Genomic DNA, 26,298 nt, shown 5'->3' with positions numbered 1-26,298 from the left:
TGCCTTCTACCCAACTTATGCCCTATGACCCATACCCGCATGCGAACGTAGTGCCAAATAATGCTAACCCATACACCCCACCCACCACCCTTTGCCCTTACCCCCTCCATGTCAACTTGTCTAGTATCCTTGGACAGCTCCTTGATGTCTTTGATGCTTCCTGGATAGCTTTGACAGGCTTGACTTTTCATGGATAGCTTTGAAAGCTCTGATTGAAAGCTCTTACTGACAATTATTGGACAGATTTGACACTTTCTGGATAGTGACAGTTTTGTCAGGTTTAAAACTTCCCGGACAGGTTTGACAGTTGGCCAGATCCTTAACAGTTCCTTGAGTGCTGGACAGTTCCTTGACAGATAGACAGCTCTTTGATAGCTTGACAGTTCTAATAATTTTCTGCGTAAAAAAAATGTTCACTTTTAACAATCCCAAAGGGTGTGCATTACTTCTACCAAAGGTCGAACCCCTTCCAAAGGAGTAGCTTAACTCTCCAAAGAGGTACCCTGGTTATCCAAGCACATCCACCAAGTTTAGCCTCCTCCTACCTATTGTATTCTGTACACTCTGGATTCCACACTCCTGTTCTTTCAAAATTCCACTTCTGTGGAGACGGCTGGTAATTTAAATTGTGCACTTGTGAACCCTGACCCGATTCCAGTCCTGTTCCCGTAAAGGTGGGAAATGCTGTGTTCAGGGGTGAAACTTGGAACACTTCGGTATTTGCTGGATTTTTCCCAAGATGGAATGGCTCTCCGTCTTGGCAAAATTCTGCGCCCGAGTTTGCGATTATCTACATGCTCCCTAATATGAGCCCAAAATTCCTGGGTTTCTGGTTTGTTGCGGCAGTGGGTCAATTTTGCTCCAAATTTTACATTCTTTACAGGCAAAATTTTCACCCTCCCAGATCCAGGAATTTCAGTCCTACACATTTAAAGTTGTTCTCCACTGAAGTGTTGTTAAATAGTCTTCCCACCCAATCAGTTTTCTTTGTTGCTTTGAGATTAACTATTTTCAGCTGTCTTTGGCGTTTGACAGTTTTGAATCCCAGATTGTGTTGAATTTAATCATTCTATAATCACTGTCTCTAGCGATGCTATGATTTCTATTTTTAGCACATTGACTGAGTTATTTATAAATAGCAGGTTGAGAAGAGCACTATCTCTCCGAGAGTTTCTGATGCTCAGAGTCATGAAGCAAATGTAGATTACATTTGTCAACTGTTCATCGATTTTTGTAATTCATACTAGATTGCCTCAAGTTGCACATTCAAATAACTCTCCGGTTATCAAATGTCCTTTCCATCACTTCATCAACCAAACTAGTTTGCTTCTTGTGCTGATGTGTGGTTTAAAGCAGACCTCTACTGTAATGGGGATGGCACAGTGGTTAACACTGCTGCCTCACAGCGCCATGGACCTGGGTTCAATTCCTAACTTGGGTCACTTTCTGTGTGAGTCTGTACGTTCTCCCCGTATCTGCGTGGGTTTCCCCCAGGTGCTCCAGTTTCTTCCCACGGTCTGAAAGACATGCTGGTTAGGTGCTTTGATCTGAACAGGTGCCGGAGTGTGGCGATTAGGGGAATTTCATAGTAACTTCACTGCAGTGTTAATGTAAGCCTTACTTGTGACTAATACATAAACTTTAAAAAATGTTATTGGTTAATTTTAAAATAAATTTGGAGAAAATTTCAAAATTTCTCCTTCCATTCAATTCATATTCTAATTATGCTTTGTTAACAGCTCTGTGACAGGAATTTCTTTTTGCAGCCTAACAATCAGTTGAAATCACTCGTAACATCATGAGATGTTAAGGCAGGCCAGGGGGTGGTGGGGTGGGGTGGGGAGGGGGGTTGGGGAGGGCAGGCCTTCCCTGAAAGAGGCAACACGAAGCTCCTGCCCAGCCAATGAGTGAGACCCCTGTTGTCCCCATTAAATCCAGCCCATTGTTTTAGTTCTTCTCAGATTCATAGGAAGGAGAGCCTTTCTTACTGACAGGAGATGAGTAGCCTGGTGAAAGCATTTGAAGTCTAAAAATGTACAAATATTTGTGAGCTAGTGAAAGAGTTTCAAAAATATCTGTGTCTAGGTTGGAGTAATGCCAATGAATGAATTTAGTAAATGTCAATTGGTGGAAGAGTTCAAACTCTGGGTGAGTTAAAGAGTTTGGCCAAGCTGAACATTTAGATAGTTATAATTATAGAAAGAGTCAGGACAGTTTCAGCAAGTGGTGAGGTCAAGCAGCGAATGTAATTGGAAAGCTGTAGCCAAAGAATTGTTCTGACTATTTGCTTTCTCTAGCACAAAGTACTGCACATCCTTCACCATTCTCATCCAATAGTTGGTGCTCCTGTACCTCCAATGAATTTTGTTGAATTATTGCGAGCACCCAGGAATAACAGCAGTAAAGGGTTGTTTGGGATTTTATTACATTTTTTCTTTTACATAATAGCATTTCAAGAACATGCAGCAGAAATAACAGGGTTTCTGATATTTATACACGTGTGATGAGCTTAAGACAAGTTGCCAGCAAATATTTCTCTATAGGGACTGTAGTTAACAACTAGCATGGGCCACAGGGAGGGTGGTCGTGACCAGAACACTAGACTTATTTAAGAAACAGCTTATTTCTGCCATGCTTTGGTATTCTAGAAAGATGAATCAAATGGGACATGATCTTCTTCACCTGAGCCCATTTTGTGACAACTCTAATAATTCATACATTGATACGTAAACAATTGATAAATAATGTGAAAAATGTACATTGTAACAGAGTAATAAAGGACATTAAATACATCAACTTGTGAAATATGAAGAATTAACTTGCTGATATACTAACAGCAAATAGTTTTAGGCCATGACCAAAGACGACATTGCTTCTCCCTTATCAACAAATATATTTTCTATCTTCAGTCTCTATCTTATTGAAAATGTGTGCAATTGATAATGGAAAATCAATACAATAAAGCAGACATGATCATTTTACAACTATATTGTAATTCAGTATGCATACTGAATGTCTAGATTGTTGTCCAGATATTCCTAGTCTATTTACCATGTGTTCTTTATTTGAAAGTAGTTTCTGTCTGGCATCTTATACCCACAAGAGTTGTGGTGACAATCTATGCATATCACCTGCAGTAGTTGAGGATTTTTTGCTCCGGTCATAAATATTAGATGGCAGACAATACAAATAATAACTTGTAGAGCTTTTTTGTAAAGTTCATTTATGCTACAGGCTAGGACTGTCTTAAAAAATTGAAATTGAAACATGCATTCATTCCTTGTATGTTCTAGATGCTCTAAACTAGTATGTATTCCATTCGGGAATATCCAAAGTTAAAAATGAGTACATGTTTAAACAAAGATCAGAATGTGTTTAAACTCATTTTTGATTGCTTATTTTCTCACGAATGAGCAACCTGAAAACACAAACACAATATCATGCCAAGGTTTCATAGAGAGAATAGTCCGTTAAACAAGTGTCCATTATCCCAGAGACAGTATGTGGAAAAATTACATCAGCAGTCTTATGATGTATATAAGAAGGAGGCATATAAGAATCAGAGTAAAATTGACAAACAGTTCCTGAAGATTTCGACGGGCTTGTGGGGTCACTTCAATTGCAGAGGCTCTCCTCATGGCAGAGCGGGTTATCTGCTGGACCTTATCCATGCTGATGCAGCAGAGGTTATGAGAGGTGTGAAGACAAGTGTGAAAGTCGTAGAAAGTGCAGAAGATGTTTTTGTTCTCTAGATGATCTAATGAAGCAGACAGAGGAAATGTGCAAAAGTGAACAACCGAGGGAAAAAACTAAGTGCAGTGCGCAAATACGACAGGGATTAGTTGAACACAACGATGGACGGAGCATTAGCTATGTTCATTTAAACAAACAAATTCAGGAATGTTTACATTTTATTCAATTCTTTTGTGTTAATCGGTAGCTTAGATAACTGAAAAACTATTTTGTGAAAAACTAATCTTTTCAGGATGCAGTGATGTTAGTTGCAACATGTCTGGCATTATACATATCTTCACAAATTTTAGGTGATTCCATAAAAACAACTTTTGCGTATTGCTGAAAAAAGACATTTTGTTGAAGCTTTTCACCTTGCACTCATCAGGATAATCACAAATATACCAAATGTCATGAGAAACAAATACTTTATACTGTATGAGAGGAAAATGCTGATTGGTTGGCAAGTGGACACCTACTGGTAGAGGCATTGCCATGGAGAATGCACCAGTTAATAGTGGCTGCCAGATAACTGCCAAGCATTGTTTGAAAATTTAAACCAGCCAGGTTAACTCTGACTAGTCAAGGTATTGTCCTGAGGAGTGAACGAATGAATGGCTATCATTTATTTTGTTCAGCTGAAGCAGGTTCCAAGTGTGTACACGTTATTTCTCCCTGCAAAGAACAGGGCCCTGTGTATTAATATATGTAGCTTACAGTCATAGAAGACTAGGAATGTGGTAACAAGTAACATGCAACTGACCACTTCATGCTTAATAAAGTTTCCTAGTGCCAATTCCTTCTCCTTAATGCTTAGTTGAGGTACGAACTTATTTTGGGAAATTGAAGGTGGGATATCACCACATTACAACACACTGGTATATTAATTCAGTGTAATGCTGTCCTGTTGTTATCGGTAAACTCTCCAGTTATAGGATCCTAAGGAAACCAGCAGTTTTATAATGTGATGTAATTAATTGTGTCGTTCTCATATAAAAGTTATTCAGCTCGTCTGTGTCCAGCAGCATTGAAGAAAAGTCAAATATAGTTATGACAGTTTCTGGTTGTATTCCATACAAGTTGGATCAGACAGTGGATGGAGATTTACAAATAGGGTTATTTACCGTCAGACTGGGAGAGAGAAATTTTCATGCAAGGTTGAAAGAATAACGAACGTACATGCGTGCAATCTCAGAATAGGCCATACAACTGAAGGATAAAGTTCCAGTTCACCATTTCAGTGAAAGTAATCTGTACAGAATTTTACCACCCCATCCGCCACGGGAATCGGAGCAGGTGAGGGGCGGTCAATGGGAAGGTTCATTGACCTCGGCTGGGATTTTACAGTTTCGGGATGAGTAAGGCCGTAAAATCCCACCCATTCTCTTTACCTGCCAACCTTAACTGTAGCGATCGGATATAGAACATAGAACATAGAAAGCCACAGCACAAACAGGCCCTTCGGCCCACAAGTTGCGCCGATCACATCCCCACCTCTAGGCCTATCTATAGCCCTCAATCCCATTAAATCCCATGTACTCATCCAGAAGTCTCTTAAAAGACCCCAACGAGTTTGCCTCCACCACCACCGACGCCAGCCGATTCCACTCACCCACCACCCTCTGAGTGAAAAACTTACCCCTGACATCTCCTCTGTACCTACCCCCCAGCACCTTAAACCTGTGTCCTCTCGTAGCAACCATTTCAGCCCTTGGAAATAGCCTCTGAGAGTCTACCCTATCCAGACCTCTCAACATCTTGTAAACCTCTATCAGGTCACCTCTCATCCTTCGTCTCTCCAGGGAGAAGAGACCAAGCTCCCTCAACCTATCCTCATAAGGCATGCCCCCCAATCCAGGCAACATCCTTGTAAATCTCCTCTGCACCCTTTCAATGGCTTCAACATCTTTCCTGTAATGAGGTGACCAGAACTGCGCGCAGTACTCCAAGTGGGGTCTAACCAGGGTCCTATAAAGCTGCAGCATTATCTCCCGACTCCTAAACTCAATCCCTCGATTAATGAAGGCCAGTACGCCGTACGCCTTCTTGACCGCATCCTCCACCTGCGAGGCCGATTTAAGAGTCCTATGGACCCGGACCCCAAGGTCCTTCTGATCCTCTACACTGCTAAGAATGGTACCCTTCATATTATACTGCTGCTTCATCCCATTGGATCTGCCAAAATGGATCACCACACACTTATCCGGGTTGAAGTCCATCTGCCACTTCTCCGCCCAGTCTTGCATTCTATCTATGTCTCGCTGCAACTTCTGACATCCCTCCAAACTATCCACAACACCACCTACCTTGGTGTCGTCAGCAAACTTACCAACCCATCCCTCCACTTCCTCATCCAGGTCATTTATGAAAATGACAAACAGCAAGGGTCCCAGAACAGATCCCTGGGGCACTCCACTGGTCACTGACCTCCATGCAGAGAAAGACCCCTCCACAGCCACTCTCTGCCTTCTGCAGGCAAGCCAGTTCTGGATCCACAAGGCAACAGCCCCTTGGATCCCATGCCCTCTCACTTTCTCAAGAAGTCTTGCATGGGGGACCTTATCGAACGCCTTGCTGAAGTCCATATAGGCCACATCCACCGCTCTTCCTTCGTCAATGTGTTTGGTCACATTTTCAAAGAACTCAACCAGGCTCGTAAGGCACGACCTGCCCTTGACAAAGCCGTGCTGACTACTTTTGATCATACTAAACTTCTCTAGATGATCATAAATCCTGTCTCTCAGGATCCTCTCCATCAACTTACCAACCACTGAGGTTAGACTCACCGGTCGGTAATTTCCCGAGCTGTCCCTGTTCCCTTTCTTCAATATAGGGACCACATCTGCAATCCTCCAATCCTCCGGAACCTCTCCCGTCTCCATCGACGATGCAAAGATCATCGCCAAAGGCTCCGCAATCTCCTCCCTCGCCTCCCACAGTAACCTGGGGTACATCCCATCCGGTCCCGGCGACTTACCAACCTTGGCAAATATTAACTCTTACAGAATCATTATATGTTCAATTTTTCATTCTCAATATTATGAACTAATCTTATTGTGACTTCTTTAAGATATCCCAAATTATGTTCTAAATTGAAAATAAGTGGCAATTTCTTTTATGAAAATTGACTTTTCACCTCTAATTTAACTTTAGACATGAGTCTCCTTTGTTTGTTGGCTGTCTGCATTCTAAATGGAGCGAGTCTGGGCAGTGTCGATTCAATCCCTATTGAGCAACAATACAAAATGCCCCAAATGATAATGGCCTGGATTTTGCAATAGTAATGACAACCAAACTGCCATTATTACTCCTCGGGGAGCTGTACTCAAACATAGAACTCAAAAAGTTATTTCGATCTCTGGAAAATTTGTAATTAATAGTGAAAAGATTCACTGGATTTCACTTCCTGGCTTGCTTCTGTGAGAATATTTCAATGTTATTGGCTGCTTATCTTGCTTGCTTTTGCTGGAGATCCGGAGATACCTCTGACTTGGCAAAAACTGACACTGGGAAAAAGGGAAATCTATATCAAAGAGATGGTAGACCTTTGTGAACATCTTTCTTCAAGGTCAACAGTGAGCACTGTTGCTACACTGTTGACTGCAAAAGTCAGGCCAATATTTCAGTGGTGCAGTTGAAGGACTACTTCAAAGGTTTGGGTTAACGCACATTGCGCTTAATGATTTGCTTTGCATCTAACCTCGACTTGATGAAAACAACATTGGTATTAATGTAGAAAAAAATCCAGTCAACCATTCTGTCATTCGATTAGTCGGTATGTTTCAAACTGATTATAAACTTGCATTTAATTACTGACATTGATGATAGATATACAACTTCAGTTCACTTTGAGAAACATTCTCCTGAGTTTGGGAATTTTGTTATTGAAGCATTAAACAAATTCTCTGAAAAGTAATGAACAAATATTTAAAAAGCTACAGTTGGAAGAGAGTTGTCCAGCTTGGTTTAGCTTTGTTTTTCTTTGCTAAGGTTACTGGACTCTTATGAAAATATAAAGATCAGAATTAAATCCAATCTGTCAGGGAATAGTTTACAAATCATGTGTAGCATATACAAAGCAAATTGCAATTCTGGTATGGAGCTTAATCAAGTTGTTAGCAATCTCATATTTTACTCTAGATTATTTCCCACTGGCATAAACATTCTATTGTGTTCTGGTTAAAAACGACATTTTTTTTCCCTTTTCTAGTCTATTACATTCAACACAGCATGATTTTCTTAAATTACATAAATGATCTCTTTTATATAAACATTACCTAGCAGAAAACTACTCGTTAGCATAAATAATAATTGTGTGTTACAGCACGATTCAGTGAGCCAACAGGTGTACATTTTTTCAACTGCAGCCTGACTTGCAAAGATTTATCTGAGAAGACTAAAAGGGATTAGGGATGTTAAGAATAGCACCTATTACCTGTCATTCATTTAGCAGGCTATTCTTTCTGCTTTGTTTGAAGGGCTTGTTTTTATTGTTTGGGGAAAGCTCTTGGCTGTGATTTATCTTTAACAATCAGAATATTTGGCCTTGCACCTTTGTCACTCCATATCAAGGTCAGACAAAGTCACATTACTTGAATTTGTATTTACCTGAATGGTAAATGTAATTTGTCCTGTGGCTTTTCGAATAAGCTGCAGTTGGGAAAGCCAGATCTAAAGGACATATCACTGTGACATTGGATTCACTTTGTGGTGTCTTATGTGACAGACATATGTATGTGAGTTGATTAGCTGTAGACAGAAGTTATCTGGCACTTTTCAGTTACGTGATAGAAGTTATTATTAGATATGACATTAGAGTGCACATGCCAGATATTACTTTTAAGTTAAGCCAACAAATGCTCTTGATCTAGGTAAATAGAGGGGTCTTCACTGAGCTATTGCGCTGGAAACAGCCATTGATAATAAGGTGGACAAGCCCCATGGGTCCCCTCCAGGTCCAAAGTGTATTTAGTGCAACACCTCCTCCCTGCCCTCCGCAGCCCCCAACACATTCAGCTGCTGGTAAAATGCCAGCAAAGGAAGGAAAAAACCCTTTATTGGCACTTAAGTGCCTCAATTGGGCTCCAGGCAAGCTTGCCATCCAGCACTTTTCCCACCATTCGCAAAATGGTATAGTGGAGGGAAGATGTCTGCCTTTCCATGTACCACCACATCTCCAAAGGGCTGATAAAGTTCAGGACCAAGTCTCGCTGAGTCTCCATTGACATTATTGGAGCCTCATCCTCCATATTAATGTAGGAGGTTCATAAACATACAAATGAACACAGTGAACTCTTTCCACCTGGCCAGTCTTTCCAACTGAGCATTCCTGATTCCCACAGCGTGGATACAATTGGAATCAAGGCACAGCAGGATAGGAAGTGGAGTTGATGTAGACGGTCTTGATCTTATTGACTTGCGAAGGAGACTTTGAAGGGCCTATTGGCTGACTTGCGAGCTCATTGCAGTTTCACATTTGTGCTTCCACAATGTCAATGAAAAATCCAAAACATATATTAAATTCTATTGTATTTGATGGCATTGTATGTTAAAAGAATGGAAATGGAAAACTGCTGTGTAATTTGTTAATTTAATGTGGAACCTCAGACACCATGATGATTGTAGGGAAGTTTATGACTATCGTTCTACAAACATAAGGTCATTTAAAAGTTGGGAAAATTAGAAGTGACAAAAGGTCAATCATTGAATCTAGCTGACTTTATTGTGTTCCATTGACCCTATATACAGCTGTTCTGATTAGGACATTCTGCTAATGAATAACGTTAGAATAATTTCTCCTCCGATTGTTGTTCAGTGTAGGGTTGCCATTGACTTTGTTGTGGTTGACTAAAGATGTTATCTGTCTTATAGTTTATACAATGAGAAGTAAAATCATTCATTTTTATTAACTTATATGGATAGTAACCTTTTCTGCTATTCAAGGACTTTAACAAAAAAAGCACAAAGCAAATTTTAATCATCTTTCTTTGAATTGATGCAGCTAGCAGCATTTTCAGCGTGAAGTAATGTCAGGTTTCATAGTTGTGTCTCATAATTTTACTCATAGCTAGACGAGTTGACAAATGGCTCTTAAAAGTTAATTTTGAGATTGTGATCATTTGAAAGGTGAGCCATACATAGAAGAATAATTTGTGAACTATTATTAAAGACCTCAGATAAGGTATGTTCTTTGAAAACTGGCCCAGTCTGTTTCAAGCTTGTATATACAACAGTACAGTAACCAGCAGTGCAACAAATCTATCATGTTAAAAGGAAACAAACAGCACTTGATGTTTTGGTCTGTGAGTGCACTTTACATTTTGATACTGGCAGGTAGGAGATCAGCATTTTCCAAGATAGGACCATGGAACCATTTTTAGCAATGTACTTTCAGTTAATGCATGACTGACCTACATCCTACTTACCAAGGTAATTAATCTAACGGTCAATTTTTAAAAAAAGTTTCAAACAAGCTTTTTTATGTGGCCGTGCAATGGAAAAAGACTCCTTGGAGAGATTTGTTTTAACTTCCAGTAACTAGACTGCTTAATGAAAGTTTAAAGTGAAGAAATAATAATGGATAAGAAGATTTGAGTTAAGATCCCACTGTTGGCTTATTTATCGGAAACATATATTTTGATTCAATATTACTGAAATTATGCAGAGGAACATCATGTCTATTTGGAAGACAAAACTGCACCTTCCAGGTTAGGGAGTGCACAAATGAGAAGGTTGTCATTGGGATCCTAATTGCTTCATTCACCTTCTCATGTTTAGCATAGTCTCCTCAAATAAAACAGCAATACTACGTAACAATAGGAATGAAGATGTTTCTTCATGGATTGTTCAGGAGAGCAGGATGATGGTGCGTGCAAACTGGTATTTTGGTGATGGTGGGGGAGAACTCTAATTTTCTTGTTATTTTCTCACATTTTTATTTATCATAAGAGCTCTGACGAAGGGTCATCCTGACTCAAAACATTGGCTCTATTCTCTCTCTACAGATGCTGTCAAACCTGCTGAGATTTTCCAGCATTTTCTGTTTTTGTTTCTTTATTTATCATGTTGGGTCTGCATTTTTAGATTTTTGCACTCATGTGATATGTCTCTGCAACCAATTGCCTCATTTGATGGAGCAGGCAATCTGCTTTTCCTCCTCATAACGATGTTTCAAGCCGTTTCCCATCGTTATCAAATCTGGGCCCGCTGAATCAATTTTCAGGTAACTATTTCTGTTAACCAATTTAAATTATTTCCAGCATATTGTTCTGGCAAAAGAGTTCCTTTCTCCCTTGTTCTCTCTGTGTCGCCAGACTGTTTCTCTGACATTCAGTTTTGGGTAACCTGCAATTTTTCTAATTAAATAATAGGAAACGTCTTTAGTTCCTGACGTTATTTTCATACCCATACCACCCAGTCTTCCATTCCCTAACCATTGTCTCAGCCTGGAACCAGACCATTGCAAACTTGACATCTTACTTTACTCTCGCCTGTTTTGGGGACCTGGGTTCGAATCCCGCCACGGCAGATGGTGGAATTTGAATTTGATTTTAAAAACCTGGAATTAAGAATCTATTGATGACTGTGAAACCATTGTCGAATTGGGAAAAACCCATTTGGTTCAATAATGTCCTTTAGGGAAGGAAATCTGCTATCCTTACCCGGTCTGGCCTACATGTGACTCCAGAGCCACAGCAATGTGGTTGACTCTCAATTGTCCTCCAAGGGCAACTAGGGATGGGCAATAAATGCTGGCCTAGCCAGCGATGCCCTATGTCCCACAAATGAATTTTAAAAAAGCCTCTGATGCTATATCCTTCCCATCACAAAGACTGTCCACTTCCACCTTTCTCCATGCATTTGTCACCTCCAGGGTTAGAACATAGAACAGTACAGCACAGAACTGGCCCTTCAGCCCACGATGTTGTGCCGAGCTTTATCTGAAACCAAGATCAAGCTATCCCACTCCCTATCATCCTGGTGTGCTCCATGTGCCTATCCAATAACCGCTTAAATGTTCCTAAAGTGTCTGACTCCACTATCACTGCAGGCAGTCCATTCCACACCCCAACCACTCTCTGCGTAAAGAACCTACCTCTGATGTCCTTCCTGTATCTCCCACCACGAACCCTATAGTTATGCCCCGTTGTAATAGCTCCATCCACCCGAGGAAATAGTCTTTGAACGTTCACTCTATCTATCCCCTTCATCATTTTATAAACCTCTATTAAGTCTCTCCTCAGCCTCCTCCGCTCCAGAGAGAACAGCCCTAGCTCCCGCAACCTTTCCTCATAAGACCTACCCTCCAAACCAGGCAGCATCCTGGTAAATCTCCTCTGCACTCTTTCCTCAGAGACATTCTGGGGCTGAAAGATGGACTTCCTTGATGACACCAAATCTGGACGTTCCGGATGCTGTGTGGTTGCAGGGTCCAGGGTTGACTACTGCATTACTCATCTGGCAGGTCTCCCATCCTCCACTCTGCAAACAATTCATTTAACCTGCCAAGCTCTTCAATTCATATCTGATGCCACATCAGATCTAAGTCTCCCATCACTCTGTCCTTGCTGATCTTGTTTCCTCTTCCAAAATTCCTATCCTTGTCTTTAACTCCGTCATGCCCTCACATATCCCTCTCTTTATAATGTCTTCTAATTCTGCATCTTCTCCTTTGTAATTGGAAAGAATATAGGACCTAAAACTTTGCTCCCATGTGGCTCAACCTCAGACACCGATTGGAAAGGACTTAGAGTCTGAACAAGGAAGTGGAATTTATGGTTGCACTTCCCAGCGTGCAGCTGCAGAAAGTTAGGACTAAACCAGGATTGCATGTTAGATAAACACTCTGACAGCAAATTGGAATTGAGGGACAGGTGGTGGAGATCTTTTGCTTTTCTATTTTCATAGATTATTGCCGAAAATGTATGAAAATCTATGGGGCGGCACGGTGACACAGTGGTTAGCACTGGTGCCTCACAGCGCAGGGACCCGTGTTCAATTCCGGCCTCGGGTCACTGTGGAGTTTGCACATTCTCCGCGTGTCTGCGTGCGTTTCCTCCGGGTGCTCCGGTTTCCTCCCACACTCCAAAGATGTGCAGGTTAAGTTGATTGGCCATGCTAAGTTGACCCTGGTGTCTGGGGGATTAGGAGGGTAAATATGTGGGAATAGGGCCTGAGTGAGATTGTGATCGGCGCAGACTCGATGGGCCAAATGCCGCCTCCTGCACTGTAGGGATTCTATTCTATGAATCTCATCCGTGGCTGGGATTCTCCAGTGCTGCTGAAAGTGCATGGAATTTTGGCTGGAACGCCAAGTTCTCCGTTCTCACTTGCAACAGGCAGTAACGGACAAGTACGGCGAATCCCGCCCTGTGTCAGCAACTAGTATTCTGACCATATCTTCACATTTGATTTCTCATTGGAAATATACCTCATTGTGTCTTGAATTATTTTGCTGTCTGGTTCACATACCTCTCCTGGACACTTACTTCACAAATCTACGGGTGGAATTTTCTTAATATTTTTCAAAATGTTGACTTGAGTTGAAAAGTGGTGTGTAACCTGCTGGCTGTGCCCTCAATGGGCATTGCATGGCAGGAACTCCATCACGTCACCAGCAGGGGGCTGGGACAATTGAGTGGGGAAATCCCACTGGCGTAAAAACCATTTCGGGTTCTCCGCCCTTCCACCTTCCCCCACTGAAAACGGGGTGGAAAAATAACGTTTATCTTTGTCTGAAAGATTCCATCTGACTCCTTACACATAACATACCTCACTTTTTAAGTTGTGACCAAAGGAATCTGGCAATGAGGCACATTTGCTTTATCTTACCTGAGTACGTGATTTTCTTTCAGACCCCTGGTTGAACAGGATGTGAACAGACTGAAAGAATTTAGATTTGCTCATTTTACAGCACGTTATCACAGCCATGGGACTTGAAAAAACATTTGAAGTGGATGTATAGACACACAAATGTTAACAGCTGGCTACATTTAGTGCCATATGACCCATTTCGACGTGACACAATGACTGGAATGCAGATGCTGCTCTGTTGATAATTCTGTGACATGCTCTTTGCGGAGCTTGTTTACTTCCATTACTGTACAGAACATGATCTACCAGTGAAATTATTCCGAATATTCTGCAAGCCAATATTTTCATTCCTAATTACAGATTAGGATTCAGAAAAATTACAAGTATTATTGAAGCTTCATTGCTGAATATATTAGAATGGAGTTTCCATTTTGATTTGAAACATGAGGCCAAGCCACAAAAAGCAGACTGATTTATTTAACCAGATAATAATGGAGTGGCCACTGTTTATTTTCTGCTATGGTAGTGAAAGCTATGTACTGAAAAATAGGGTGCAATTCTCCTGACTAGGGACTAAGTCCCGTGGCAGGGGTGGGAATGTGAAGGTTGGAATCGTCCGGCCATTCACGACCCGTCACCACTGCAAGCGAGGACGGAGAATTTGGCGCTCAGCCAAATCCCTGTTCACTGCAGCAGGACCGGAGAATCCCATTGGCATGAATGGCCAGAAAATACCAGCTGGAGTGTTTCCCGCTGCAGAGGCTGGTGGGAAAACTCACCAAATCTTCTGGCTCCGGCCTTATTAGTTGTGCGGCTGGGTGTTTTATGCTGTATTCTGAGATGGAGGAGGCCTGATGTCACAAAGTCCACTGTCTTACCTGGGCTTAGTATTGAAAAGGCGCCCAATGTTACTGACACACTATGGAAGGAAAAATATGGACCTCCTTAGAAAGAGGATGGAACTCCAGAGACATTCTGGGGCTGAAAGATGGACTTCCTTGATGACACCGAATCTGGACGTTCCGGGTACTGTGTTGTTGCGGGGTCCAGGGTTGCAGCTGACTTCCATCCTGAACTCTGGAGGCAGTTCCAGGCATTGTTCACGTGAGTCCTGACACCTGCACACCATGTTATTCCTGACTTGTTTTGCACTGGTGTGTTTTCCTGCTGGTGCCATGGAGAATCGGTTGTGTGGGGAGGGGGAAGGGGTTGGACCTTCACGTACATCCAATTAGTGGGATGCAAATGAATTTCCCATCAGCCTCCCGATCTGCCATGATGGACACCAGCAGAATATCCACTGTAAATTCACACAATATAAAAACAATTTTTGAGCCTTCTGCCAATTCTACCTCCCGTAACCCCCCCACCCCACCCCCCCCCCCCCCCCCCCCCCCCGCCCCCCACCCCCACCCCCACCACTATTGAACCCACCGTCAGGGGCTTGGGAGAATTCCAGTTTTAGGAGCTGAACATTTATGCTGTTTTGAGGCTGTTTATTGCAGTGAAATTAAAGTGATTTATTATTCATTGCAATCATTAACAGATAAGTCAAGAACTTTATTTAAATACATTGCTAGCATAGATAGATTATAAAACCTTAATTGTCTTTGCTTCATTAAAGTTTATTTATTAGTCACAAGTAAGGCTTACATTAACACTGCAATGAAGCCACAGCCTGGCGCCTGTTCAGATCAATGCACCTAAGCAGCACGTCTTTCAGACTGTGGAAGGAAACCGGAGCACCCAGAGGAAACCCATTGAAGTTACCAGCGCAATTTAATTCATTAATGAACTGGTGTTGACAGCAAAGTTGAATGCCATAGTTAAAACAGAAAATGCAGGACATACTCAGCAGTGAGAATCTATGAAAAGCATCTATGAAAAGAGTAACAGTTTCCATAAATAAGACCATAAAACATAGGAGCAGAATTAGGCCACTCGGCCCATCGAGTCTGCTTTGCCATTCAATCATGGCTGAATAGATAGATTATTCAGGTCAATGACATTCCTTGAGAACTCTATTGAATGGTCATCGACATGAAACCTTGGCCAGAATCTTCCAGCCTGGAATCTAAAGTTGTTGCTGGGCACGGAAATGGGTGTGATTTCCGCTGGGGGTTGGAACAACTGACCATACGCGACCTTATGAATATACGAATTAGGAGCGGGAGTTGGACACTTGGCCCATCGAGCTGCTCTGCCATTCATTAACATCATGGCTGATCTGATTGTAACCTCAACTTAACATTCCAACCTACCCTGATAACTTTTCACCTCCCATGCTTATCGAGAATCTATCTATGTCTGCCTTAAGAATATTCAAAGACTCTTCTTCCATCACTCCTTGAGGAAGAGAGTTCCAAGGACTCTCAACCTTCTGAGAGAAAAAAACAATCTCTGTCCGAAATAGGTGTCTCCTTATTTTTAAACAGTGCTAGATTCTCTCACAAAAGGAAACATTCTCTCCATATCAACCCTGCCAAGACCCCTCAGGATCTTGTATGTTTCAATCAAGTCGCATTTTACTTTCTTAAACTCCAGTGGATACTAGCCTAGCCTGTTAAACATTTCCTCATAAGATATACCACCCAATTCAAGGATTAGTTTAGTAAACCTTCTCTGAACGGCTTCCAACATATTGACATTTATCCTTAATTAAGGAGGCATGGTGGCATAGTGGTTGGCACTGCTGCCTCACAACACCAGGGACCTGAGTTCGATTTCCGGCTTGGGTCACTATCTGTGTGGAGTCTGCACGTTCTCCCCCTATCTACATAGGTTTCCTCCGGGTGCTCCGGTTTCCTCCCACAGTCTAAAAGATGTGCTGGTTAGGTACATTGGCCATGCTAAAATCTCCCTTAGTGTACCCAAACAGGAGCTGGAGTGTGGTAACTAGGGGATTTTCACAGTAACTTCATTGCAGTGTTAATGTAAACCTACTTGTGATGCTAATAAATAAACTATAAACTATAAAAAAAACTAAACTAAAAAATAATACTATACGCAGTGTTCCAGATGTGGTCTCAACAATTTCCTGTATAACTGAAACATAACCTCCTTGCCTTTAAATGCGTGCAAAATACATTAAATGCATAGCTTGTAGAAAATATTTCAATTGAGGAAACTGGCCTGACAGTTGTTATGTAAGAAATAAAAATCAGTTTAAGATTTTATTGACTATAAATGGCCTAGTTCACCATTAGGCTTTTGTAATGTGCTTTATTGCAGTTTTTTCAGATCCCAAAACATACATTAAAAACCAAATACATCCAGTAAAAAATATTTGGAGGCAAGAGATAAATGTATAGACAATAGAAGACCAAATTTAGTGCTGGTGAATTTGAATAGGGGCCACCATGTGCAGCTTTGTGGTCAGATTGCTTTCATAATGCTGTCAGTGCATTATTATCACCAGAACAACTCTTATCCTCATCTCAGAATTTAGAATTCCTCTGAACTTCGACTCGAACAGACACCGGAGTGTAGCGACTAGAGGAATTTCACAGTAACGTCATTGCAACGTTAACGTAAGCCTTATTTGTGATTAATAAATTATAAATAAACTTTAACTTTGATGCACCCGGACATCCTTGTTGTGCTGAGTACATAGAAAACACATGGCCCTGTCCAACATCAACATCTTGGAGATTACTAAAAATATGTCTTAACCATAAGAAAAGGCTGTGAATTTTTAAGGAGGAACTAACCCATGTAAAAATCTGCACTCGACACTGCAATTAATTTTTGTCTATTATTACTTAATAATTTTCATGTATATTCTATTTATTGTAGCCTTTAGTCTCTTGAATAAATGAAGGGTGGAATTCTCCCAAACTGTAGCTGGTGGGTTTGATGGCAAGTGAGGGGGGAGAATATGGCAGGAGGCTCAGAGATCTGATTCATGCCAGCATGAACTTGCAGCAGGTGCCGAAATTCTCTGACCTTGCCCGGGGCTGGGATTAGCTGGTCTTGCTGCTGTGAATGGAGATTTGGCTGAAGGTCAAATTCTTCATTCTCACTAGCAGCGATAGCGAGCTGTCCGAGAATTCCGGCCAGGATTTTCAGCTGGTGCCCATCATTGCGAGTCAGAAAATCTGTCAGAACCTCATTTGATGAAGACCCAACTTCCCCCATGCCAGATTCTCTGTGATGCTGGTGGGAAAACAGACCATTGTGAAACATGTTTGGGACAATTGGGGGAATGATACCAGGACTTAGCTGAACAATGCCTAGGGCTGCCTCCCGAGTTCAGGATGGAGATGCCCACCTCTTGGAACACCGCAGCATTGGATCGAGAGTGCAGCTGCAGGTGGATCTTCCAGATTAGGTGTCCTGGTGGGGGCTCCATCTTCCAGCCTCAAGATGTTCCCAGAATTGTACCTTCTTTCTAGGATGGTCCATCCTCTGGCCTCAGAGTGCTCCCAGGGATCCATCTTCATATTCAGGAGGTCTATCCTCTTTCTTCAATAGTGGGTTTGCGATGTTGGGTACCTTTTCAATATGGCACCTGGATAGGACAGCGGAATACACATCATCCAGGCCTGCCCATTCACGGAATACAGCATAAAACTCCCAGTTGCGTAAGTAATTTGAAGGATTTGGCGTGTTTACCCGCCAGCCTACACAACAGGAAACAGTCCATGTCACAAAACAGAAGAACTCCGGCCAAAGATTCTGGGCGGGATTTTCCAGCCACGCTCGCTCCAAGACTGGAAAATCCCGCCCAAGATCAACCAATCTTTGCGTGGTCCATCCCCCACCTGCTACGATTCCCGTGGCGAACGGGACAGGGAAATTCAGTCCTCTGTGTGAATAGCAGTGGTGATATTTGAATATTCATTGCTACATTCATAGAATACAAATAATAAGAGCTTCAGCTTCATATAGTCGATGTTTTTTGACAAATTTTAGCTGGTGTAGCAGTAACCTATGTACCTTAGCATCATGAAGTTAGAGAGAGGCAAATATGTGGCTAAAGTTCTCAATCCTGATCATTAGCCAATGAATCTTGTAGATGTGTGGATGCCAGTTGAGGACTGAGGCTTAGGGTGTGACCCACTAATATTAATTGCTGGATCATATTTCAAGTTCACCTGGCCTTCAAGGGCATGAGTAAACCCTCCCTTAGTCACATCTCCTCCATCATCATGGGTAATGACTGTAGAGAAATGGCAGCCAGCAGGATTCAGATCAGCCTGTTCCCTCATTAGGCCTGTCTTCCAACTTGGATCCAAATATTGGAGGCCAAAGATTTTCACCCCCTTATTGTCTAGATTCACACATGGGTGAGGTAGCGGAGAGCATCTGGAGCCAAAAGATCTACACAGTAACACTGAGGAGGAGAGAAAACTTGAAGGGTAAAATAATCCAAACATTTCTCCAGGGTACTTCTGCTTTTCCTGAGAAGTACTATTTAATTTTACAAGATATGGTATCTGCCAGCAGCCAGTACAGACCTGAAAAGCATGCCTGTCTTCTATGGCTGCCAATAATGAACATCAATATATATATTAATAAATCCATGACTTCAGTGCCTTGCTGTAAGATTACCAAGATATGATTTGTAACCTATCAGTGGAAAATTCTTGGAAGTAAACATTGGTTGGATTTTTTAAGGACTCATGATCCGTAAATATTCTTTGGTACTGAGTTAATTTGTACAGTGAACAATTCTTCACCAGAACAAAATTAAAATCAAGCATTTCCCAGAAAAAAAATGAAAAGAGAGGGGAATATTGGGATATTGGAATATGCAGACTGTTGGGATTGGGATTGCTGTTTCAGTGGAGGAAGCATTAAATAGCCCATTTCTGTATTGTAACTTCCTTCTCATCCAAATTGCAATTTTATGCAAAATTATGTTCTCTTATTTAATAACTGTTACCATTTTTTTGGTATCGAGAGTGCTTATGAAATAGTTAGTTTACTTAAACAATTAATCAAAAGAAATTGCTTGATCACAACTTTATGTTGGCCTTAATCATGATGAACACAAATTTTGACAAAATGCTTCTGGTGAACTGAATAATCAGAGCTTTCAGGGCAGCGATGGCTTCTGCCATTATTTTCCAACATTGCAAAGATCAGCATTGCACAAATATAAGGGTAAATTATTTGCGACTCTGAGGGAGCATATTAGAGAATCCAGTCTTGAAATTTGTTCACCCCAATTTATGGCCTTCTAAAGTTTCTGAAAATAAATATCAGCAGAAAATTAGGAGTGACACAGATCCATGCCTTGACCATCTTCAATCTGTACACAGTATTTCAAAATTTACTCCACGATTCTCTATTCTTGAACATATTTCTCTTGCAGCTGGTTTTATTCAACTTTGTTCTAACCCCTTGTGATTCAAATGGAGCCAAACCTGATACTTTGGATAGAATTTTACCACTGGCTTTGGAACCCCAATGTTGGGATGAAATGGGAATCCTAATCCTACACTTGCTGGTAGTGGGGCAGGCTCTGCAATTTTATTGGAGGAGGCCTTCAGGCTTGTCATCCAATTAAGGATGGCAGGAGGGCTCCTCATGCTGTCAGCCCAATCACAGGGCCAGTGGAGAGAGGTGGGTGCTGCTGGGGCAGGTCAAGGATCAAGTGCATCAATGTGGAGATTGCCTCAGAAAGGTAAATATAAAATTAAAATTCGAGGGGCCAAAGCAGGCAGGTCCCTTTAGAAAACCCATCGGGCCAAGGGGCCTGTCTTGTTTTCCCACATCTCCATCTTTGGGGTGTGGGGCCTCCAGCTTCAATGACCTCATGAACAGCCAAAGGGAGGCCACCTCCAAGTAGTTTGCGGTCACCCCACATGGCAGAGGTCCATTCACCTATCAGTAAAATGTCAGCAGCCTGGGGAAATCACCCTTAACAGGATCTTTGATCACTTAAATTGGCTGCCCTCCTCTGTTGGTGGGCTGCTGATCCACATCCAGTCCCACCTCTGGGAAACTTGCTCATCAGCAGGAATGCCTCAGTCCTCCACCTTTCTTCTTACACCAGGGCCAAAAAACTCCTACTCCTTAACTCCTGGCTGACTTACACAAGCTCAGAATAATTTTCAGAATTAAAAAAAATTGGTAGGTATATGTTAAAAATATATGTTTAGTTCTAATTCAAATCAAATTAATTAATATTTTGGGCAAATATTCCACCTGACTTGCGTTTATGAAAAATATAGACCTCAATTTTAACCTCGTTCACTCAGCAGTATTGTTGCAGATGGATGGGTTAAAATGGCAGCCAGGTGGTAACCCGCTGCACTTCTGTATTGTTCCGTCTCTCATTTCAATAAAAGCTGCTGGCAAGCAGCATTGGGCCAGAAATACCCTGTAAGTAAGAATGTTTTAATTTTTGAAAGACTTCTTGTGGCCCAAGAGCGCCAAAGGGCTTCCTCTGCTCTCTGTTTTCTCCCCCAACCTCCTCCAGCTACAACCAACTCAGAACTCCATTACTACATGTTTGAATTTGCTGGGTGCAGTTTTATTCGTCCCTAGCAGTGTCCAGTTCCAACTCTCACTCATAACAACTGATATATCTGCCAGTTCCAGGTGGAGAGACACATTTGAACCATCAGAATGAAACATGGGAGCTAAAATGGCCAGGGCCTCATGCCAAGGGGTCTGTAGGGTCTCCCTCCCATCCATTCTCAGCCTGCCTTGAATGTGCCCTGAGTTAAAGACAGGGCTTCCATATCCCAAATTTCTAACTTCACTGATTGTGGCGTTTGCATCCTGAAAGTCCTCAACAACCAAGGGGAACAAATTGGTTTTCATTCTTTCATGGGATTTAAGAGTCATTTGTTATTTTGTCCTGGATGCTGCTTTTTGAGTGTTGCTGGAGCTCATCCAGGCAATTGGATGAGTGCCTTCTACCTTGCAGATGGTGGACAGGCTTTGGGGAGACAGGAGGTGAGTTACTTCTTGCCCAATTCCCAGCCTCTGCACTTGTAGCCATAGTATTTATAGGGCTAGTTCATTTACATTTCTGGTCAATGGTAACCCCCAGGATGTTAATAATGGAGGATTCAGTGATGGCACTGCCATTGAATGCCAAGGGGAAATAATTAGATGCTGGAATTCTACCGCCCCGCCGCCACGGGAAATGGAGCGGGCAAGGGGTGGATAATGGGAAGGTCCGTTGACCTTGGGCAGGATTTTCCTGTCTCAGGTCGAATGCGGCCGTAAAATCCCGCCCAGATTCTGTCTGATTGGAGATGGTCATTGTTTGACACTTGTGGCATGAATGTTACTTGCCACTTAACAGCTCAAGCTTTAATGTTGTACAGGTCTTGCTACATATGGACACATACGGACTCAGTGTCTGAGGAGTTGCAGATGGTGCTGAACACTTTGTAACAATCAACAATTGGATTTGTCATGCTTTTTGTAGACAGGAAATACCTGGGCAATTTTCCAAATTGTTGGGTAGATGCCAGTTGCAGCTGTACTGAAACAGTTGGGTTTGGAGCATGGACAAGTCTCCAGTACTCTTGATGTGACTTTGCCAGGGTCCACATCTTTGGCTGCAGTTGGTGCCTTCAGCTGTTTCTTGGTATCACATGAAGTGAATCGAATTGGCTGAACACTGTTGGTCTGTGATGCCAGGGACCTCAGGAAGAGGACGAAATGGATCATCCATCTGGCACTTCTGGCTGAAGTGGATACAAATGCTTCAGCCTTGTTTTCTGCACTGTTCAAAATTGATCAACCTTTAAACCACAAGTATTATCCTCCTTTCTTCACTGTTCACTCCTTCCTTCCTTCACTCCTTCATCAGTAGGTTCTCTCAATTCAGTTGCTAGTATTTTGCCTTTGGGCTTTTTGCAACAGCTGACGAGTGCTCTCGTGGTATGATTTCCAATCGGTTCACCTGGTTTAGCTGTTCAGAGGTGCTATGCTACTGTAGGGAATACTTATTTTGACTTTGCCTTTTTTCCTATTGCTCTCTGTTACATGAGATGACCTAACCATGACTGATGACTTGATGGCACTGTGTGTGTGTGTGTGTGTGTGTGTGTGTGTGTGTAGGGTACAGGGGATGGAGGAGTAAGCTTGGACAAGAAACCGAGTGGATATGAGGAGTGTATTTTTAACCTTTGGCAATTGTATAATATGGCTGATAATGGAGCAGTAACCTATTATACACTCTGTCCAAATATTCCTTCCAATGTCAATGGAAAAGGCCAATTGAATGAGGTGTATGATCTATGGCTGATTCAATATCACCTACAAGTACAAGTCTCAAGGTTGGAGAGAATAATGTGCCAATGAATGTCCTGCACAAGCCATTTCATTGGTACTTCAAAAATATTTTTCTGCTGTAACAGATCATCATTTATAACTTTCAGCAGAGACATAGAAGATTTAAAAAGTTGCACCTAATAAATATCAATGTTGCAAATACCTATTATGCAAACTCTACACATATTTTGCAGAGGATAAAACTGATTCTAACAGAATAGTACTAAAACATAATTAAACTATCACATTGTTTTACTGGAAAGTGCTCTGTATAATCTCATTCTTATCATGCTTCTGAATGGTTTAAAAGCATAAATATATATTGGAATCTGCAGTGGACTGAAACAACCATGTAAAAGAATATGTCAGTGACATATTTTTCAATTAAAGAATGGCATTTTTGGCTAGTAACCCGGAATAAATTGATGGTTTAACCCCTGTTCTTCAAAATTCAAGTTCTTCCTTTGTATATTTTCTATTAAAATGACAAAATATTGATCTGATGAGTGAAGATTTCTAGTTTTAGGGAAATGGTTGCAAAGTAGTTTCAGTAGCTAAGCTCATTTTTATAACATGGGAAAATGAGTGATGATCAGTACAGGGAGACCTGAAGGTAGAACTGCTCCCAGTGCTTCGATCTCATATTATTAACATTTTTCTTTTCACCATTTCTACAGTGCAGAGATACTATTGCTTCAAAAAGTTAGTTGTCTGAAAAGAAGGAGTTTCATGGTCATAATAGAAACATAGAAACTAGAAGCAGGAGTAGGCCATTCAGCCCTTCGAGCCTGCTCCGCCATATAATGGTAGTGGTTAGGAAGTTCCTATTTCACAGTTTAGTAGATGTACATGACATAATTGCCTCCAAGCCAGCAATACAGCAAGCTTTCTGTAGTTAAGCACATCTTTATAAAAAATTCTTTGGTAAACATAGATGAGATAATATTGATCAGTTTTAATCCTGTCAACAGTTGTCACTCAGTATCATTGCTTCACTTGTTCATGATGCCACTGTGACAATGAAATGGGTCTGTTCTTTCCAGTAGAACAAAGTGATAGTTTAATTACATTTTTAAGGCTATTCTGTCAAAATCAGTTTTATCCTCTGCAAAATATATGTGGAGTTTTGCACAATAGGTATTTGCAACATTGATATTTATTAGATGCAATTTTTTAAATCTTCCATCTCTCTCCTCTCTCCCTAGTGCTAAAGACAAGTCCCTCTAAATGTTAAGTAGGCAAACGGATTATTTGTGCTCTTTTCATTCTTGGTTTATCATAGTTAATTATCACTTTGTAAAATATTCAGTATTTCAACAGTGTTGGTATTCTTTTCAAATGTTATTCCTTTACTCCCTATGATGGTTTTAATTTGAAGCACCAATTCTGGTCTCCAAAGAGGAAAACTTGCAAAGAAATTATTAAAACCATGCAAAACCGTTTTGAAATCCGATACCATCATTTTGTAACCACAGATGTTAAATAAAAATTTGACAGTCTCTTACCTCGGTGAGTTAGGGATATGTGAGCTGCTGGATGGCTGTGATCAGGGAGCTCTGGAATACTGTACAGTTTTCCTCTGAATGGCCAAGAAGTTTATTGGAATGAACAGTGTGGGTGGGGAAAAGCTGAACTTTGAAGAGGTGTGGTTTGTGTTTTCACAGACTGATTCATCACTTCTCATTGGATTAAATTCAGAAGTCTACTCCCAGCTGTGGTTTGGGCACCAAAAGAATGTCAAAGTCAGCTGTTGTTTCGACCTCACTCCCTAGCCTCTTGACCACCCCTCCACTGCTACAAAATAAAGTTCAGTTCTCCACAAGTATCTGAGTTTAAATGAAAGCCAGAATTATTCTTTTGCATAATTTTGTAAATTTAGTATGACAATGTATGTTACTGTGTGTACAATCCATGTTACAGGAAAAGAGAAACCACACGTAATGTTTCCAGTCTCTGGCTTTAGCTGGCATTGTTTTGGGGAATTGCGTTGTTCATACAATTCTAACTCTTGAAAATGGAGGTTGGTTTGCTTTGACATTAAATTATTGAAATATTAGAGAAAATAACTCAACGATTTTGCCCCTCTATATTTGGATCAAAAATTCTTTCTGCAAACTGTGTGGCTTTTAAAACATTCTTTTGTGGCATGTGAGTGTCACTGGCAAGGCCAGCATTTGTTGTCCTCCCTGATTGCCCTTGAGATGGTGGGAAGGGATTATTTTGCATTGATGTTGAAACCCTCTCCCTAACCTGCCTGCCCTGTGATGGCAATTACATTTGAATTTCTGGAAACCAATATTTATGCTGTATTCCTTCAGAAAGCAGGATTTGTCCACAGGAGACAATCACAAGCACATTTAATTTTCCCCCTTAATCTCTGCCCAATTATTAACTCCTTTCCTGGCAGCTCTCCACTCATTCACCTTGTGACCAGTTTTCATTGTGTGAGCCCAGACTGTGAATGTCAACAGGATATTCAACTGGACTGGATCAGATCCAAGCTCAATCATATCTTCCACTCATTCATTTTCTAACAGGGGTCTCTGGTTTAACAATCAGGAGCAGGAATTCAGATGATCTGTGAGAAATTGATTACTGTTCGTATTGTAACATAACAGCAAGGGATCAAGTCGGGATTAGGCCTTATCTCTTCACTCATTTTGGTCAAATTGTCTTGACCACCCTTCTTCATCGATCTAGCTCCCTTCACAGGTGGGGCTGCTCCAAGATTCTGGTATCACCATGGGATGACATCCCATGTCACCATAAATCACATTGGTGTCTGCCATTATTTTTGCAAAAAAACTTGTCCCTGGGATTTTGGACATGGGGTAGAATTTCTCATTTTTGAGTTGGAACCTCGAGAATTGGAGTCAAACGCAAGTCCTGATCCCGTACCATGTCCAAAGTAGTAAACTGGCATCAATTTTTGAAGAAGGGTCATCCAAACTCAAAACGTTGGCTCTATTCTCTCTTCATAGATGCTGCCAGACCTGCTGAGATTTTCCAGCATTTTCTGTTTTTATTCCAGGTTGCAGCATCTGCAGTATTTTGTCTTTATCAATTTTGGCTGGATTGGCCAATTAGTGGCGAGATGGCATGTTTGCCACCCACTTAAGGATGAGGGTTGGGCTCACGAGGCTGGAGGTCCAATAGGAAGCCCTCCCACAATGACACATTGGCAGCCCCAGTGTCCAAGGTGGGAGCTTCTGATATCTGCAGGAATAGTAGAGATAGCAAGATGGCACAGTGGAGGTGCCCACTGAAGAGAAGGTTTTAAAAAAAATGGAAAGTCCTCAGCTATCTGGCCACGAACATGGAAAGGCAACCCCTGCACTGAACATTCCAATCCCGACCCAGCTTTCCTGAGAATGACTCCGGGACGGGATGGTGGCAGCGAATTAGTGTGCCGATCAGCGACGTGGAATTACGTGCTCACCAACCTCAATTCCCATCTCCATCGGTCTCTGAAAATCCTACCCATGGTCATCCCTGGAACAGACTGCTTGG

At 41.6% G+C, this 26,298-nt stretch overlaps 2 protein-coding genes across 4 annotated transcripts in view; one reads left to right on the top strand and one right to left on the bottom strand.

The window, feature by feature from the left end:
• The window catches only part of cep85l (centrosomal protein 85L), a 257,274-nt gene that overhangs the window by 133,196 nt on the left and 97,780 nt on the right, over nucleotides 1-26,298 (top strand). The window lies entirely within an intron of this gene.
• pln1 (phospholamban 1) lies at nucleotides 2,404-24,412 on the bottom strand. Its single transcript, XM_078212721.1, has 2 exons — nucleotides 24,294-24,412; nucleotides 2,404-3,757 (listed from the first exon to the last, which is right to left on the bottom strand). The coding sequence occupies exon 2, from the start codon at nucleotides 3,669-3,671 to the stop codon at nucleotides 3,513-3,515; it is 159 nt and encodes a 52-aa protein (XP_078068847.1). The 5' UTR covers nucleotides 3,672-3,757; nucleotides 24,294-24,412; the 3' UTR covers nucleotides 2,404-3,512.

This window comes from Mustelus asterias, chromosome 5, assembly GCF_964213995.1.
Source record: "Mustelus asterias chromosome 5, sMusAst1.hap1.1, whole genome shotgun sequence".
Lineage (NCBI taxonomy): Eukaryota > Metazoa > Chordata > Chondrichthyes > Carcharhiniformes > Triakidae > Mustelus > Mustelus asterias.
This window is presented reverse-complemented; position numbering and strand designations above follow the sequence as displayed.

Excerpts from the sequence above, each read along its gene's own strand:
- pln1 (XM_078212721.1), bottom strand. The coding sequence starts at position 3,671 with ATGGATAAGGTCCAGCAGATAACCCGCTCTGCCATGAGGAGAGCCTCT.